The sequence below is a fragment of the Mastomys coucha genome, unplaced genomic scaffold (genome assembly GCF_008632895.1).
Source record: "Mastomys coucha isolate ucsf_1 unplaced genomic scaffold, UCSF_Mcou_1 pScaffold21, whole genome shotgun sequence".
Lineage (NCBI taxonomy): Eukaryota > Metazoa > Chordata > Mammalia > Rodentia > Muridae > Mastomys > Mastomys coucha.
Window position 1 is genome coordinate 18,513,894 of NW_022196904.1, and position 15,690 is coordinate 18,529,583.

Consider the following 15,690-nt stretch of genomic DNA (forward strand, 5'->3'; position numbering starts at 1 on the left):
TCTGAGTTCTGCTTGCTTTCTTGGGGAAGGAATTATATTTCTAGATGAATGCCAAGACTCGGCCCTGGCTTCTCAAAAAGCCAAGGGTAGATGTTGGTAGAATGCTCACCTAGCATATATAAAGTCCTGTGTTCCACCCTCTGTACTGCATAAAGCAGGCAGGGAGGGGCAGACCTGTCATCCCCGAACTTGCCAGCTGGAGACAGGAGTTCAGAAGTTCAAGGTTATTTGCAACTGCATGAGTTAGAGGCTACCCTGGGCTATGTAAGATGCTATCTTAATAAATAAATAGATGATAGATAGATAGATAGATAGATAGATAGATAGATAGATAGATAAAAAGAAAGAAAATAAAGAAGGGGGCTGGAGAGATGGCGCAGTGGTTAAGAGCACTGGCGGCTTTTGCAGAGGACCTGGGTTCAGTTCCCAGCACCCACACGGCAGCTCATAAACAACTGTAACTCTAGTTCCAGGGGATCTGGCCTCTGTGGGTACCAGGCACGCACAGACATACACTTAGGCTAGGCAGACATACATGTAAAAGGGGAGGAGGAGGGCTGGCAAGATGGCTCAGTGGTTAAGAGCACTGACTGCTCTTCTGAAGGTCCTGAGTTCAAATCCCAGCAACCACATGGTGACTACAATCATCCGTGATGAGATCTGATGCCCTCTTCTGGAGTGTCTGAAGACAGCTACAGTGTACTTATTTATAATAATAAATACATCTTTTAAAAAATATTTATAAAAAAAGGGGGAGGAGGAGACAGAGCTAGCAGTGGTCAGGGGGCAGGAATGAAGGTCTAAGGGGGCAGGGATTGGGGACTGGAAGCAAATAGCAGGTGCACACATCAGTGTAGGGGAGGTATTCTCACAACCTTGAAGCACAGTACATAATTAATTCTGTGTGAGTCCCCCCCCCCCCCCCCCCCCCCCCGGGAGTCCCAGGCCAAAAGAGCCCCTCCCCACCCCTCAGTTTCCTGATCTGTATAATGGAAATAATAACGGGATGTTTCAATGAACTGATAAATCCAGATGTCTGACCCCTAGCTCCCTGCTCACATGACCAACTCCCCGTCCCTGTCGCTGTTATTGTCCTTCCTGGCTTGCCACATAGTTATGAATACAGATTTCGAGAGACAAAGCGGGTAGTAACAGCTATGGGTTATTGAGAAGGCCAAGAGTGTAAAGCTTGTTAACAAGATGGCTTGAGTTCCATGCCTGAATCCCATGGTGGACGGCAACACTTCCCAAAGTTGTCCTATGACTTCCGTACATGGTGGGTGCAACTTATGTGCCTGTACTGTCTATCACATACACAAATAATAAATAAAAAATAAAAGTCATTTAGAATGGTTGTAGATCCTAGGTGTTATTTGTTTCCCTCAGCCACAGTTAATGGAGACGGCCGATCTCTTTTTTTTTCTATGGGTTGCGGTGTGGTATGACACTGAGGTGTGTCAAATGTTTTGCACAGCTCCTGACGTCTAACAGTCGGGTTTTGCATACCAGATATTTTCCTGTTTCTGCCCAGAGAGGAAAGGGTCTGGCTGTGACCTTTAACCTCTGCGCCCCACCCCATAGTAAACTGTGTGCGCGTGGGGCACACTCTGTCTCTGGGCAGATCGCTGACTCAGCCCGGGGTACCCCCTCCTCTTGTCCGGCTCCCTAAACCGGTCAGGGCCCTTCCAAAGGGCTTATTAGAGGGGAGAGGCCCCCATCTTCATTCCTATCTTCCTTTGAGGATTTCCTGGGTCTCGGCCTTAGAGAGGCTGCTCTATGCAGGTGGCTAAGAAGCCCGGCCCTCCAGGGGCACGGGAATGGGGGCACGGGAGGCTGAGTGGGAGGTCTGGGCGCTGGGCTCTCGCTGGGTGGGGCTGGAGGGGCCGGGATGGCTGGGTGCCTGGGCTGCGGGCGGGGCAGGCTGCTGGCTCCCTCCTCCCAGGAGAGCTGTCGGACCTGTTGTCCCCCCCTCCACTTCCGGGCTGCTGGGGAGGGGGACGGGGCGGCCTCTCTCTCCTCCCTCCTTCCAACCACTTGTTTAGCCGCAGAAGCGGCAGTGCCCAGCGCAGAGCTAGAAAGGAGGTTGTCGACCTACGAAGATCTCCTCCCGGGAAGGAACGGAGGCGTTGGGGCCCCAGGCATATCCGGAGAGGTAGACATCGCGAGCCCCGAGTTCTGGATCCTGGGGTGAGGAGCCTTGGACGCTGCTGCCTTACAGGTGGATCGGGACCCAAGTGTGGAGCTCCAGGGAGGAGGGCCCGGCTAGTCCTGAGAGGGTGGAGAAGGGGTCTCTTGGAGGCAATCAGGGAAACTGGGGAGGCTGCAGACGGGGTTCAGGGATGATACATGGAGCAAAGGGAAGGCTCAGCGTGCGACGCCCCAGCACGGGGAGCGCTGGGACCCCGGACTCAAATTCTCTTCCCACCTCTAGGTGTGTGTCACCTCCAGAGCTGACAGCCTCGCCTCAATCGCGAGCGGGTCCCCAGGAAATCCACGCCCTCGGAATGTTCAGAGCCAGTCTCTGAACCTTTAGGTTCCGCCCCCTAGGCTCGCTCACCGCGCTCTAGACCACGCCCCCACACATCAAACCACGCCCCGGAGCCACGACCACGCCCACACCACAGGAATCCGAAGCGGCCATGGGGACACCCAGCACCCTAGAGGAGGGCTCCTCGTCGTCGCAGGTTTCGGAATGCGCCGTCGAAGTCCAGCCTCAAGGGACCGTGCAGCCTCAGGGGCACCCCGAGGATCCCCAAGAGCACAAGGAGCCCGAGGTCCCAGCGGAGCTCCCAAGCTGCCAGGGAGCTGGGCGGCAGGCCGAGGAAGAGGAAGAAGTGGAAGAAGGTAGCAGCACCGAGAGCTGCCGCGAAGAGGTGAGGGATCAGCCCATTCACCCCCACCCGGGGGGGTTGTCCAGACGGACAGACAGAGACCCAAGAAGACACAAAAGAACATAAGGAGAGAGACCAGACAGAGACCCAGAGTCAAGGAGAGATACCCATAGACACGCAGAAACACCCAGTTAGACAGTTGGATTTGAAGCCAGAGAGACCCGGGTAGAAACATAGAAACTAGATAAAGACAGAGACACAGGGAAGACACACAGACTCAGAAGAGAAACAAAAAGAAGAAGAGTCTTAAGTCAGAGAGAGAGGGGAAGGAGAGCGACCCAGGGACTTTGAGAAGGAGTTCCCAAGAGGCTGAGACTCAGGGACAGGTGAGCTCATCGGGTACAGAGACACTTGCTGTCAAATCTGATGACCGGGGTTCGATCCCCAGGACCCTCATTGATGTAAGGCAAGAATCCTCGGATTTCCACTAGCATTCAGGTACAAGAAGAAAGAAGGAAAGAAAGGAAGGAAGAAAGAAAAAAGAAAGAGAAAGGAAGAAATGGAGGAAGAAAAAAGGAAAGGAAAGAGAAAGGAAGGAGGAAAGAAAGGAAAAAGGGAAGGAAGAAGGGAAAGGGGAAGAAACTGAGGAAGGGAGAAAGAAAAAGGGAAAGAAAAAAGAAAGGAAAGGAAAGGAAGCAAGCTCTACAGTTCAGCTTCAGAGCATGGTGGCTTTGTACAGTTCAGAACCTGCTGCCTTCCCCACTTCACGCTCTTCCATTCAGACCAAATGGAAATAGTTGAACTAGGCAGCTCGTGACCCCGGGAGGCACTGTTGGGGTGGAACCAGACCTGTTTGGTGACTAGAAGGGGGCGAGACTAAGTTCTTCTCACACCCTCTCTAATTTCAGCCGGAGGCTACGCCTGCCACGCAGATTCCAGCCACACCTTCCCCATGCCTCCCTTCTGGGGAAGAGCTGCGGGGGGCGGCGCGGAGGCTTCGAGGACAGCAGCTGGAGGCACTGACTCGCGTGGCTCTGATGGAGCAGCGGGTGAAGGAGTTACAGCGCCAGAAGAAGGAATTGAGGATCGAGGTGAGGATGGGAAGCTCTTAGGGAATCAAGCCGTGAGGGAACCTGCAAGCCAAGACACCCGGTCCAGTCTAAGCTTTAGGCTCCTCATTGATAAGCAGGTGCTCAAAGCCCCAAGCCTTTTCCAGACTTCCCATCTCCCAATCCCTTCCTTCACTGGCTGCTGCACCCAAATTCTTGCTTTGTAGCCGGGCAGTGGTGGTGCACGCCTTTAATCCCAGCACTTGGGAGGCAGAGGCAGGCAGATTTCTGAGTTCGAGATCAGCCTGGTCTACAGAGTGAGTTCCAGGACATCCAGGGCTACACGGAGAAACCCTTTCTCGAAAAACAAAACAAAATATTCTTGCTCCCCCCCCACCCCCCGCAGATGGAGGTGGAGGTGGCCCTGCTCCGAGGTGAGCTGGCAGGGGAACGAGTGGCCGCTCGCCGGGAGGAGGAGCAGCTGCGGGAGCTGCTGGGCCAGCGGGTGGAGACCCAGCAAAGCAGCCAAGAACAGCAGGAGCAGGTTGGTGTGACCAGCGACTCCAATGTCATGTTCCTTTCTTCAGGGATGGAACATCCCCTGGTCGGACCTAATGGTTGTCCTTGTTCTTCAGAGAGATTGGGTTCCTGTTCCTCGTTCTTCCTCCTCTTTCCCAGACCTGATTTGGATGCCTGCTTACTGAGGTCTCTTTCTTGGCTGTCCCTATAATTTCACAGTTTAATGGTGTACTAGGAAACATTTCAAACCCTTAAAAATTGAATACTCAGTTGGGCTGGTGTCTTCTGCTCCTCGTCTTTAGTAGCAATTCATTTAATATCCTTCTGTCATCTCACCCAATTTTTCCCTGTCTCGATATCCCTGGATAATAGGAATCTAAATAAAACATGCAAGGCTGAGCCATGCCCCCAGCTCCTCACTGGGGAATTCTAGGCAGGGGCTCCACCACTGAACCACGCCCCCAGCCCCTCACTGGGGGATTCTAGGCAGGGGCTCCACCACTGAGCCACGCCCCCAGCCCCTCACTGGGGGATTCTAGGCAGGGGCTCCACCACTGAGCCTCGCCCCCAGTCCCTCACTGGGGGATTCTAGACAAAGGCAAGGGGATCTATCACTGAGCCTTATCCTCACCTTGTTCCAAGTTTTAAATGCTCATTGTAGAAGTCATATTACCTGTATATGTTTTAGCAGGTACCACAGAAAAATGAGAACTTTAGTGTGTGTGTGTGTGTGTGTGTGTGTGTGTGTGTGTGTGTTATTTGAGACTTGGTTTTCCTAAATAGCCCTGACTGGCCTTGAACCCATGATCTCTTGTCTTAGCCTCCTGAGTGCTGGGGTTATAGGTGTGCACTGGGCTGGAGTGTCATAATTAGTTATCTCAAGTCTTGTTTTGTCTCTCATGGGCCTAGTGGGCCTCCCCTACTTGTCTGCTTGCTTATTGCTTGTTGAAGAAACTAAGTCTTCTGGGTAATATTTTATGGTTTGTTTTGTGTTTTCAAGCTGGTATCTTACTATGTAGCTCTGGCTGGCCTGGAACTTGCTATATAGACCAGGCTAGACTCAGACCATTGGATTCACCTGCTTCTGCCTCTTAAGACCTTTGTTGTTGTTTTGGTTTGTTTTCTTGGGTTTGTTTGTTGTTGTTGTTGTTGTTGTTGTGTGTGTGTGTGTGTGTGTGTGTGTGTGGTTTTTTTGTTTTTATTTTTTAAGGCAGGGTTTCTCTGTGTAGCCCTGGCTTTCCACTTTGTAGACCAGGCTGGCCTTGAACACAGAGAAATTAGTCTACCTCTGCCTCCCAAGTGCTGGGATTAAAGGCATGTGCCACCACTGCATAGCATTTAAGGCCTTAAAAATTTTATTATTTATCTGTTTATTTGGTGTGTGTGTGTGTGTGTGTGTGTGTGTGTTTGTAACATGCATATGAGTGGTCTCTGATCCCTGAGGAAGGAGAATTCAGAACCCCTGAGGCTGGAGTTACAGGTTGTCTGCTGCCTGTCGCAAACTCAGCTCCTTTGCAAGAGTGGCAGTGCATACTCCTAACCTGTCCAGCACCGTTTTGTTTTTTGAGATAGTATCTCAAATAACCCTGGCTGGCCTTGAACTCTATGTGTAGCTGAGGATGACCTTAAACGCCTGTTTTTTCTGCTTTCATCTCCCAAGTCCTGGGATTTCAGGCAGCACTAGGCCCTGCTGAATTATGTGTTATCCTATAGCAAAAGCAGCTGGTGCTGCCTCCTCCCCATCTCCGTCCTCCTCTTCCTCCTCCACCCTACCCAGGGTCTGTAGCCCAGACTGGTGCTGGACTTGTTATGTTTGAGGATGACTTTGAACTACCTGGTCCCTTGACCTTTACCTCCCAAGTCCTGTAATTGCAGGCCTTTGTGATGACATCCGACAGGGATCTGAGTCTTTAGTTGGTAGGCAGGATGTGGCTGACCATGTGCCTGTGGGGCCAGTCAGTGCCCCCTCTGTTCTCTGGGAGCACATGGTCTCTTGGCTGAGGAGGAATGGTGAGATTACAGTGAGCTTTATGCCTCCCCACTGTGTCTGAGGGACATCAGCTCTGAGCGTTCAGACCTCAGTGAGTCACTCTGATCTTAAGACACTTTTATCTAAAGATGTTGACATCCTTCCAGGTCACGGTTTGGGTCCGTCTGAAAAAGTCTACACTACAGCTCTGTTGACACTGTCAGCTGTGTCTCTGTCTGTATGACCAGGAGCTGCCTCTCATCACCCTGACCCCTAATTTCTCTTGAGGTCTGGTTCTGTTTGTCTATGATTCTGGATTCTAGTCATTTTTTTCTCTTCAGACCCAGAGATCTGAGCCCTGAGCCTTTCTTCCCTCAGACCTAGGGCTCCAGGCCCTAGCCCTCCTCCCTCAGACCTAGAGTCTAAGCCCAACCCTCCTCCCTGAGACGTAGGGCTCTGGGCCCCAGCTCTCCTCCCTCAGACTCAGCAGTCCAAGGCCCTCCTCCCTCAGACACATGGGCCCAGCACCAGCCTTTCTCCCTCAGACCTAGGGTCCCTCAGTCTACGCTGCCCCTTACCTAGCATATCTGGAACCATCCTGGGAATCCCTCTTCTCCATAGTGTGATCTTGGTGTCCCTTCTAGCACCAGACCATAATCCTGCCCCTTGCCCTGCATGCCCCTACTCCTCCCCCTTGAGACCAATACTTGCCCTGCTCTCTCCTTCCTGTCTTCTCTCCTTATTTCTTTTCCATTCACACTTCCCAGGCTTAGCTCACGCTTGCACCTTCATTGCTGAAAGTCCTGAACATGGAGATCTTCTCTATGTTCAGATCTATGCTCTATGTTTATGTGGAGTCTTTCTATGACTCCACATTAACCCTAGTGATAACATTTGACCAAACCGACATGAACTATACATATGACATTCTCCATGTCATCCCTGACAACTGCATCAGATACACCTGGTCTGGGGGCATGGCTCAGTGGTAGAGCCCCTGCCTAGAATCCCCAGTGAGGGGCTGGAGGTGTGGCTTAGTGGTAGAGCCCCTGCCTAGAATCCCCCAGTGAGGGGCTGGGGGTGTGACTCAGTGGTAGACCCTGCCTAGAATCTCCCAGTGAGGAGCTGGGGGTGAGGCTCAGTGATAGAGCACCTGCCTAGAATCCCCCAGTGAGGGTCTGGGGGCGTGGCTCGCAGTGCAGCACTGGTATATCATACATATGATTCAATCCACTAGGCTGCAAAAAGCCTAAATAAATCAACAATAATAATAAAGAGCAGGGACGCCGGGCAGTGGTGGCGCACGCCTTTAATCCCAGCGCTTGGGAGGCAGAGGCAGGCGGATTTCCGAGTTCGAGGCCAGCCTGGTCTACAGAGTAAGTTCCAGGACAGCCAGGGATACACAGAGAAACCCTGTCTCAAAAAACAAACAAACAAACAAACAAACAAAAAATAATAAAGAGCAGGGAAGAAATGGAGTCCATGCTGCAAGTTCCCGTGTTGCACGACTCAGTGCCTCACAGTCCCCAGTTGAAACAGCTTTGTGCTCTGCTGGAGGGCAGGGCCTGAGGCTGGCCTACCTTAGCTCTCCATTTTCACACAGCATGACTGTGGTTTTACATTCATGCCTTCATTTGTCCCTCCCTCTCTCTCTACTCTTTCCCTTCTTCTCTCCTTCCCTTCCTCTCTCCCCCGTCCCTCTCTCCTTTCCAGCCCCCCTCACCCTCCCTTCTGGCTTCTCCTTTCTGTTTCCTATTCTTTGTCTCCCTCCTTTCCTCCCTCCCTTCTTACCTCCCACCCTTACTTCCTTTGTAAGGTCTGGCTCTATGACCCAGGTTAGCCTGGAACTTGCCATTCTCCTATCTCCACCTATCAAGTGCTGGGTTTATAGGCATATGCCACCTTATCTGGCTGTCTCTTGTTTCTTATACTGTTTCCTTGGTAACTCCTCTGGGGCAGGACCATAAAACAGACCTGGGGGTCCTGCTGTGAGGAGCAGACACCCCAGCAGGGCCTGGGTCCTGGTTGGGTTGTTTCCTCACCTGCATCCAGGTCCATAGTTTGCTTGTTCTCTCAGGAGCAGAGGCAGCTGAGCCAGGAGCGGGATCATGTGGAGAGTCTTCGCCAGAGACTTAGGGAGGCCCAAGGACAGCTGGATTCACAGCCGGAGGACCAGAGAGAGCGGCTCTCACAAGGGGTACAAGAGGTGAGGGCTCTTTAGACCTGCTTAGAAATGTCTGTCTTCCAGTAGGGCTCAAAAGTCTTGGCCCAGATCTCTTCCATCAGACCTAAGAGTCTAGGCCATAGCCCTCCTCCCTCAGATGTGAGGTTCTAGGCCCTAGTCCTCCTCCCTCAGATGTGGGTTCTAGGCCCCAGCCCTCCTCCCTCAGATGTAGGATTCTGGGCCCCAGCCCTCCTCCCTTGGGTCCATGAGTCCAGGCCCCAGCCCTTCTCCTGACCCAGAAGTACTGACCTGTCTTCTCCCTCAGATCTAGGGGCCTGGGTCAAGCCCACCAGCTCATTCCTTCCTCGGGTTTAGGGATCCAGTCTCCAGTCCCTTGTGTCCCCACCCTCAGATCAGAGAGCAGCTGGATGCAGCCCAACGTACCTATGAGGATCTGGAGTTCCAGCAGCTGGAGCACGAGAGCCGCGTGGAGGAGGAACGGGAAAGCCCTGACGTCCCAGCTCCGAACTCCAAGGTTCGGGAACTTCAGGCCAGTGTGGCCCAGCACAGGGTGAGTTGCCCAGACCAGCCTCCTTCTCCATCCTTGCAGCAGGACCTGGGGTGCATCCGTTGCTTTTTCTTATACTGTAACTGAAGATGGTGAAGGCCAATGTGCTCACATCATCTTTCCAACTTCATTCATAAAGGGAAAGTGCTGCTTTTTTTTAACTTTTAAATTGATTCATTATTTATATATGTGTCAGAGCATGCGTGCCTCCACATTCATGGAAGTCTGAGAGCAGGAGTCCATTCTTTCCTTTCACCATATTCCCTGGGATCAAACTCATGTCGTGAGGTTTGGCAGCAAGCACTTTTACCTTCTGAACCCTCTCGCTAGCCCCAGCCACTCATTCATTCTGTTAATTTTATGTTGAGAGTTTGGCCTTGTCCTGTGGGGACAAGCTTAGCGATACAGCTCAGCTCCCTACCCGTTTGTGGTTAAACAGTTCCCACTGGGGTCTCCTTCCCATGCCTCTCCCGGCAGTTTGTTCTCCTTTCTCCTTTCCTTCTGTTGGCTTCTCTTCTTTTCTCTTCTCTTCTCTTCTCTTCTCTTCTCTTCTTTTCTTTTCTTTTCTTTTCTTTTGAGACAGGGTTTCTCTGTGTAGCCCTGGCTGTCCTGGAACTCACTCTGCAGACCAGGCTGGCCTCAAACTCAGAAATCCGCCTGCCTCTGCCTCCCAAGCGCTGGGATTAAAGGTGTGCGCCACCACCGCCTGGCTCTTCTGTTGGTTTCTATCTGCATGGGGCCCAGGCTGCCTGGAACCAGCTGTGTAGCTGAGAATGACTTTAAACTTGTAATCCTCCTGCCTCAGACTTTGGAGTGCTGGGACAGCAGATGTGCTCTACCACACCCAGTTTTTGCTGAGGGTGGAACCCAAGACTTCAGGCCTCCCAGGCAAGCACTCTGCCAACTGTGCCACATCCCTGGTCCCTTTTGATTTTGAGATAGGGACTCTGTAGCCAAAGCTGGCCTAGGACTCACTATGTAGCTTAGGCTGGCCTCATATCTGAGGCAATTCTGCCTCAGGCTCTTGGGTGTTGTAATTACAAGTATGACTCCCCTTTCTCTGTTCTTTTTATTATTATTATTATTATCATTATCATTAGAGGTTTTTTTGTTTGGTTTGGTTTAGTTTGGGGTTTTTTGTTTGTTTGGTTGGTTTGGTTTGAGTTTTCGAGACAGCATTTCTCTTTTCTCTTTGTATCCCTGGCTATCCTGGACTCATTTTGTAGACCAGGCTGGCCTCAGATCTACCTGCCTCTGCCTCCCATATGCTGGAATCAAAGGCATGAAGGGATGCACCACCACTCCCAGTTTAAGGCTTATTTATTTACTTTTACTTTAAATATGTATGTATGAGGCTGTATGCGTGTGTGTGTGTGTGTGTGTGTGTGTGTATGTGTGTGTGTGTGTGTATGTATGTAGGAGCCCATGGAGGCCATAAGACAGTATCATGTCCCTTGGAGCCTGTTGTGGGTGCTGGGAACTGAACTTGGGTCCTCTGCAAGTCACTTTTACCTCCTGCACTCCTCTCTCTGGTCTTGATGAGTTTCTGGGTCTCCCTTAGCGTCAGTCACCAACCCTAGATGTCTTCTGGCCTCTGGCTTCCAAAAACCAAAGAGCTCCCAGGGGCTTAGTGACAGCTCTCCCACCCCAGTTCCTGAGGTATCTGAGGTGAGGGTGGGGATACAGGGCACCATGGGAGGGTAGCCTGGAGTCCCAGGCAGACAAGTGAATGAACAGAATGGGTGTCCCCTGCAGCGCCGCATCCAGGTCTTGGAGGAACAGCTCAGGTCTCTGGGGGAGCAGATGGCTGCCGAGAGCTGGGGGCTGAGCAGGAAGAAGGAGGAGGCTGTTCAGGCTCTTACACAGGTGCGTTTCTCCCTGCCTCACCCCCTCACCTCCCAGCTCTGGGCGCCCAGGTAGTTCCCAGAGTCAGATGCTCTATGGGTGTGGCCCTTCTGCCTGTGTTGTGAGGTGAGGTATCGCCAAGACCCCTCCCTCTCCCTCTCCTAGGAACGGAGCCGGCTGTTCGAGCTCAATTGCCTGCAGGGAACTTGTGGTGGGGACTTCTCTGAGCCCGACCAAGCACTCACCAAGGTAGGGGATTTCCTGTACCTGCTGCTGGTCCTCCTCCTTCAGAACGGGCACCAGCCTCTTACACCTTCAAGAAGCAGGAGTGTGAGCTTATGGCCCCTCCTCCCTCAGACTTGAGTCTAGGCCCCAGCTCTTTTTTCTCAGACCCTCCTTTAGACCTCAGAACAAGGAGTCTAAACCCTAGCTCTCCTCCCTCAAGAGTGGGGGGAGTGTGGGGTGTGGAGTGTAGGGTGGGGGTGGGGGTGTAGGGAGGATTAGCACCAGCCAAAGAACTGGCTCTCTATGCCCATAGCCCTGGCTCCCGCTGGGAGACTGAGCAGTGAGGACTGTGTTTTGGCTCTCTTGTGATCAGATCTTTGCTTTTCCACCTGAGAAATGGACTGGTATTGGCAGTCTGGTGCTAGAGCATCTGTGAACTGTCAGTGCTCTGTGTGTGTGTGTGTGTGTGCGCGTGCGTGTGTGCGCTCCCTGAAACCAAGCCCCTACTGTGCATCCATGTGTGATCTGTCTGCATGTATGTCAGTGCACCACATGCATGCCCAGTGCCCAAAGAGGCCAGAAAAGGGCAGTGGATCCTCTGGGCCTGGAGTTACAGATGGTTATAAGCCTCCATATAGGTGCTGAGAATCAAACTTGGGTCCTCTGGAAGAGCAGTCTGTGCTTTTAACCACCCAACGGCTTGTCTAGGTCACTGATGCCACCTCCCTAGCCTCTCCCCCTTACCCCCTGCCCAACCCTACTCCCGACTTTCCGTAACCGTTGCTCTCTCTTCCTAGCTGCTGTTCACACAGAAGACCGACCGTCAGCTGCTGGTGCTGCAGGACCCCACTGCTCATGCTGCCGCCAGCTCCACCTCTTCCTGCCTCTTCTCCGTGCACAGCTCCCTGCAGGTGCTACCCCCTTCTCTCCCCGCCCCCCCGTTTGCGCATGTGGACACTGGGGAGGGAGGGGCTGGCAGCAGAGGTCCATCAGGAACCTTCACAGGTGCTCTCTGCCTAGGGATGAGGGAATGGGAGGATGGATAGGGAAACTTGCTCACAAGATACTAGATTAGATGATCGAATCTATTCTTATTATTAATCTTTTTGCATAACACCATGTCTCCCATGCAAGATGACAGCCTGTAACCTAAGAGTAAAATTTAAGAGTGACCAACAGGCTACTTTAATGAGGTCTTCTCTCTCTGCTCCTCCTGGTCCAGCAGTCTGCAGTCCAACAGTCAGTTTCATATATATATCACTCACACACACACACACACACACACACATACACACACACACGAGGGTCTGATGTCCTCAGATTCCGGAAGAGGGCATCAAATCTCCTAGAACTGGAGTTACAGAGGGTTGTGGGTCAAACCCAGGTCCTACGGAAGAGCAGCCAGTGCTCTTAACCACGAAACCATCTCTACAGCCCTGTTGATCACTTTTTGTTGTTGTCAATATTTGTTGGTGATTTGTTTTCCCTTTTGAGAATAGTGTACTCAGTTGATTAGCCTATTCTTATTTGGCAGAATTGGGTTTCCTTGGTGTGTGTGTGTGTGTGTGTGTGTGTGTGTGTGTGTGTATTCTAAAGCCTGTAAAGCCTGGACACAGGGTCTATCTGAAGTACTGCTGGAGCGATAGCCCTGTTCTGTGGCTGCCTCTTCACTCTGCTGTTCTTGCCTGCTGCACAAAGGCTTTTTAATTCTACAAAATCTTGTTTCTCGGTCCTCGGAATTATTCCCTGTGCTGTTTGAATCCTATTCAGAAAGTTTTTGTCTATGCCTGTATCTTGAGTATTTTCCTCTAGCATTCAAAATGGCTAAGGTTTCATTTTAGACTGGTTTATCTTATTTTATGTGTATGAGTGTTCTGCCTGTGTTTATGTGTGTGTTACACATGCATGCAGTACCTGTGGTCGCCAGAAGAGGGAGGAGTCATATCCTCTGGAACTGGAATCGTAGATGGCTCTGAGTGGGCGCTGAGAATTGAAACTGGGCTCTCTGGAAGAGCAGTCAGTGCTCTTAACTGCTGAGTCATCTCTGCAGCCCACTTATTTGTGAGGGTCTCACGCTGTGGGCCAGGCTGGTGTCCTGTTTGCACATCCTCCCACATACTGGAAAACGTCTTTCATGTGCGTTTAATGGTTCATGATTATAATCTCAGCACTCAGGAGGCAAAGGAAGGAGGGAGACCGAAGCTAGCCTTGGCTACATAGAGAGAGATGCTGTCTCAAAATAATAAAACTAAAGCCAGGGGAGGTGACAGGCTCCTGTAACTCCAGCACTTAGGAAGTGGAGGGAGGATTGTGAATTTGAGGCTAGCCTGAGCTACAGCAAAATTTAGGGCCAGCCTAGGCTACATAACAAGATCCTATCTCTGAATGGATAAGTAAGTAAGTAAAAACTAAAATGAAAGAAAACAAATAATCCCTAGGTAACACTTTAAAAAAAATGAATGCGGCACATTGTATTTATTTATTATTTTAAAGATTTATTTATTTTATGTATATGAGAGCTCTATCTGCATGTACAACTGAAGGTCAGAAATGGTTATCAGATCCCATTATAGATGGTTATGAGCCACCAGGTGGTTGCTGGGAATTGAACTCAGGACCTTTGGAAGAGCAGCCAGTGCTTTTAACCGCTGTTCCATCTCTTCAGCCCTCTAGATGACTCTTAACCCCCAGTGGTCATGCTTTGCCAGTAGCTAGTGTGCTGTCTTGTTTTGGCAGTTTCTGTCAGTGGTATATTGGGCCTGGGGATACAGAACCATGGCTAGCTATATGAAGTTGGGTAGATATTGGCCACTAAAAAAATGTTTTTGAGACAGGTTCTCATGTAGCCCAGGCTAGCCTCAAATGTATTGAATAGCTCCTGGGTGCTAGGATTAGAGGCACGTGCCACCATGCTCAATTATACGTGATGCTGGGGGTCAAACCCAGGGCTTTGTTGAGCCAGCAGTCTACTGAGAAACATCCCCAGACCCTTAATTTTTTTTCTGATGCTGGGAGTTAAAGTTAAGGCCTTGGTCCCCTGAGATGGCACAGTTAGCTGGAGGCTTTCCTATGCAGTACTCTGTAACCGCTAGCCTCATGTGCACGGGGCTCCATGTATGCTGAGTCTGTGGTGAGCTGAAGCACAGTGTTATGGTAAAAGGGCCCGACAGAGCAGGGGCTGCTCACTCCTAACAACCAGGAAGCAGAGAGCACAAGAGTGGGTGGGGAGATAAACCTGCTTCTGCAGAGAGACACCATCTCTTGTTGGTGTGTGCGATCCTGTTTATGTGTGTGAGGATGCACATGTGGATGCCAGAGTTAACCTCTGCTATCGTTCCTCTGCTATCTGCTCCAAGGAGCTGTCTACCTTGTTTGATTTGTAGCCAGATGTGGTGGTACACACCTTTAATCCCAGCACTCCAGAGACAGGCAGGTGGATGTCTGTGAGTTTGAGACTATCTTGATCTACTTGGAGAGTTTTAGGCCTCTGGAAGTGCTGTATGTATTCTTAGCCATCACTCAGTGCCCCTGACCCCTAAATGTATGTGTGTCTGTGCCTGGGTGGGTATGTGCACATGAGGGCAGTACCCACAGAGACCAGAAGAGGGCGTTTGATCCCCTGAAAGTGGAGTTACTGGTGGTTGTGGGCTGCCAGACATGGATGCTGGGAACTAAATTTGGGTTGTTTGCATGAACAGTAAGTGCTCTTAACTTCTGACCTGTCTCTCCAGCCTCCCCCTGCCCCTGATTTTTTTTGTTTTTTTGTTTTTGTTTTTTGTTTTTTTTTTGTGGCAGGGTCTCTCACTGGGTTCTGAGGTTTACAGATCAGGCTAGGCCAGTAATATCCAGGTATCCATCTGTTTCTGCCTCCCCAGAGGCCGCCACATCTGATTTTCTTTCTCATATTTGTTTATTTATTGACTGGGATGGGGGGTGGGATGCATGATTAGGCGTACCCTGAACAGCCGGCGAGAATCATCATCAGTCTTCTGCTGCTGCACAGGACTTGAACTCGGGCATTAGACTTGGTGGCCTGGGCTTGAGCCAGCTTGCTGGACTATGACTCCCTACATGGGTGGATGTCTGGTTCTCATGCTTACATGCAAACTCTTTCTGAGTTTTGTCGCCAGCCTTGTTCACTACACAGGGCCAGTCTTGCAGTTTGCACCATCTCCAAGTGATGCCATCAGATCAAGAATGCACTAACGGGTTAATTGGCTGATAGCATTGGTCTTTTCCATCCACTCACACCCACAGCGCACAGCTGTCAGTGAAGCCATTATCCTAAGCACCTCTGGGGCAGCTTACCTTACAAACACAACCTTTGTGTGTTTTCAGGGGTCGATTGGCCTCCAGAGGACTGGAAGCCTGCCCCGGAGGAGGGGAGACAGGGCCAGCCAGAGGGGATCCTCCCGACCTTTGTCTCTCCACTGTACAGGTGAGGACCCTTCTGTTCCCCTCCTGCCCCCACCCTCAGCCATCCTGGGCAGAGGATGGAAAAATTGCTTGGGTGTTGGCTG

The 15,690-nt window shown here is 51.2% G+C and overlaps 1 protein-coding gene across 1 annotated transcript in view; it reads left to right on the plus strand.

The window, feature by feature from the left end:
* The first annotated feature begins 1,977 nt into the window (after nucleotides 1–1,977).
* The window catches only part of Phldb3 (pleckstrin homology like domain family B member 3), an 18,667-nt gene continuing 4,954 nt past the window's right edge, over nucleotides 1,978–15,690 (plus strand). The window contains exons 1-10 of the mRNA XM_031385669.1: nucleotides 1,978–2,218; nucleotides 2,432–2,873; nucleotides 3,740–3,922; nucleotides 4,287–4,424; nucleotides 8,446–8,574; nucleotides 8,945–9,103; nucleotides 10,856–10,966; nucleotides 11,111–11,194; nucleotides 11,968–12,081; nucleotides 15,509–15,682. Coding sequence (XP_031241529.1) covers nucleotides 2,640–2,873; nucleotides 3,740–3,922; nucleotides 4,287–4,424; nucleotides 8,446–8,574; nucleotides 8,945–9,103; nucleotides 10,856–10,966; nucleotides 11,111–11,194; nucleotides 11,968–12,081; nucleotides 15,509–15,682 — 1,326 coding nt within the window. The 5' untranslated portion in view covers nucleotides 1,978–2,218; nucleotides 2,432–2,639. The remainder of the gene's footprint in view (nucleotides 2,219–2,431; nucleotides 2,874–3,739; nucleotides 3,923–4,286; nucleotides 4,425–8,445; nucleotides 8,575–8,944; nucleotides 9,104–10,855; nucleotides 10,967–11,110; nucleotides 11,195–11,967; nucleotides 12,082–15,508; nucleotides 15,683–15,690) is intronic.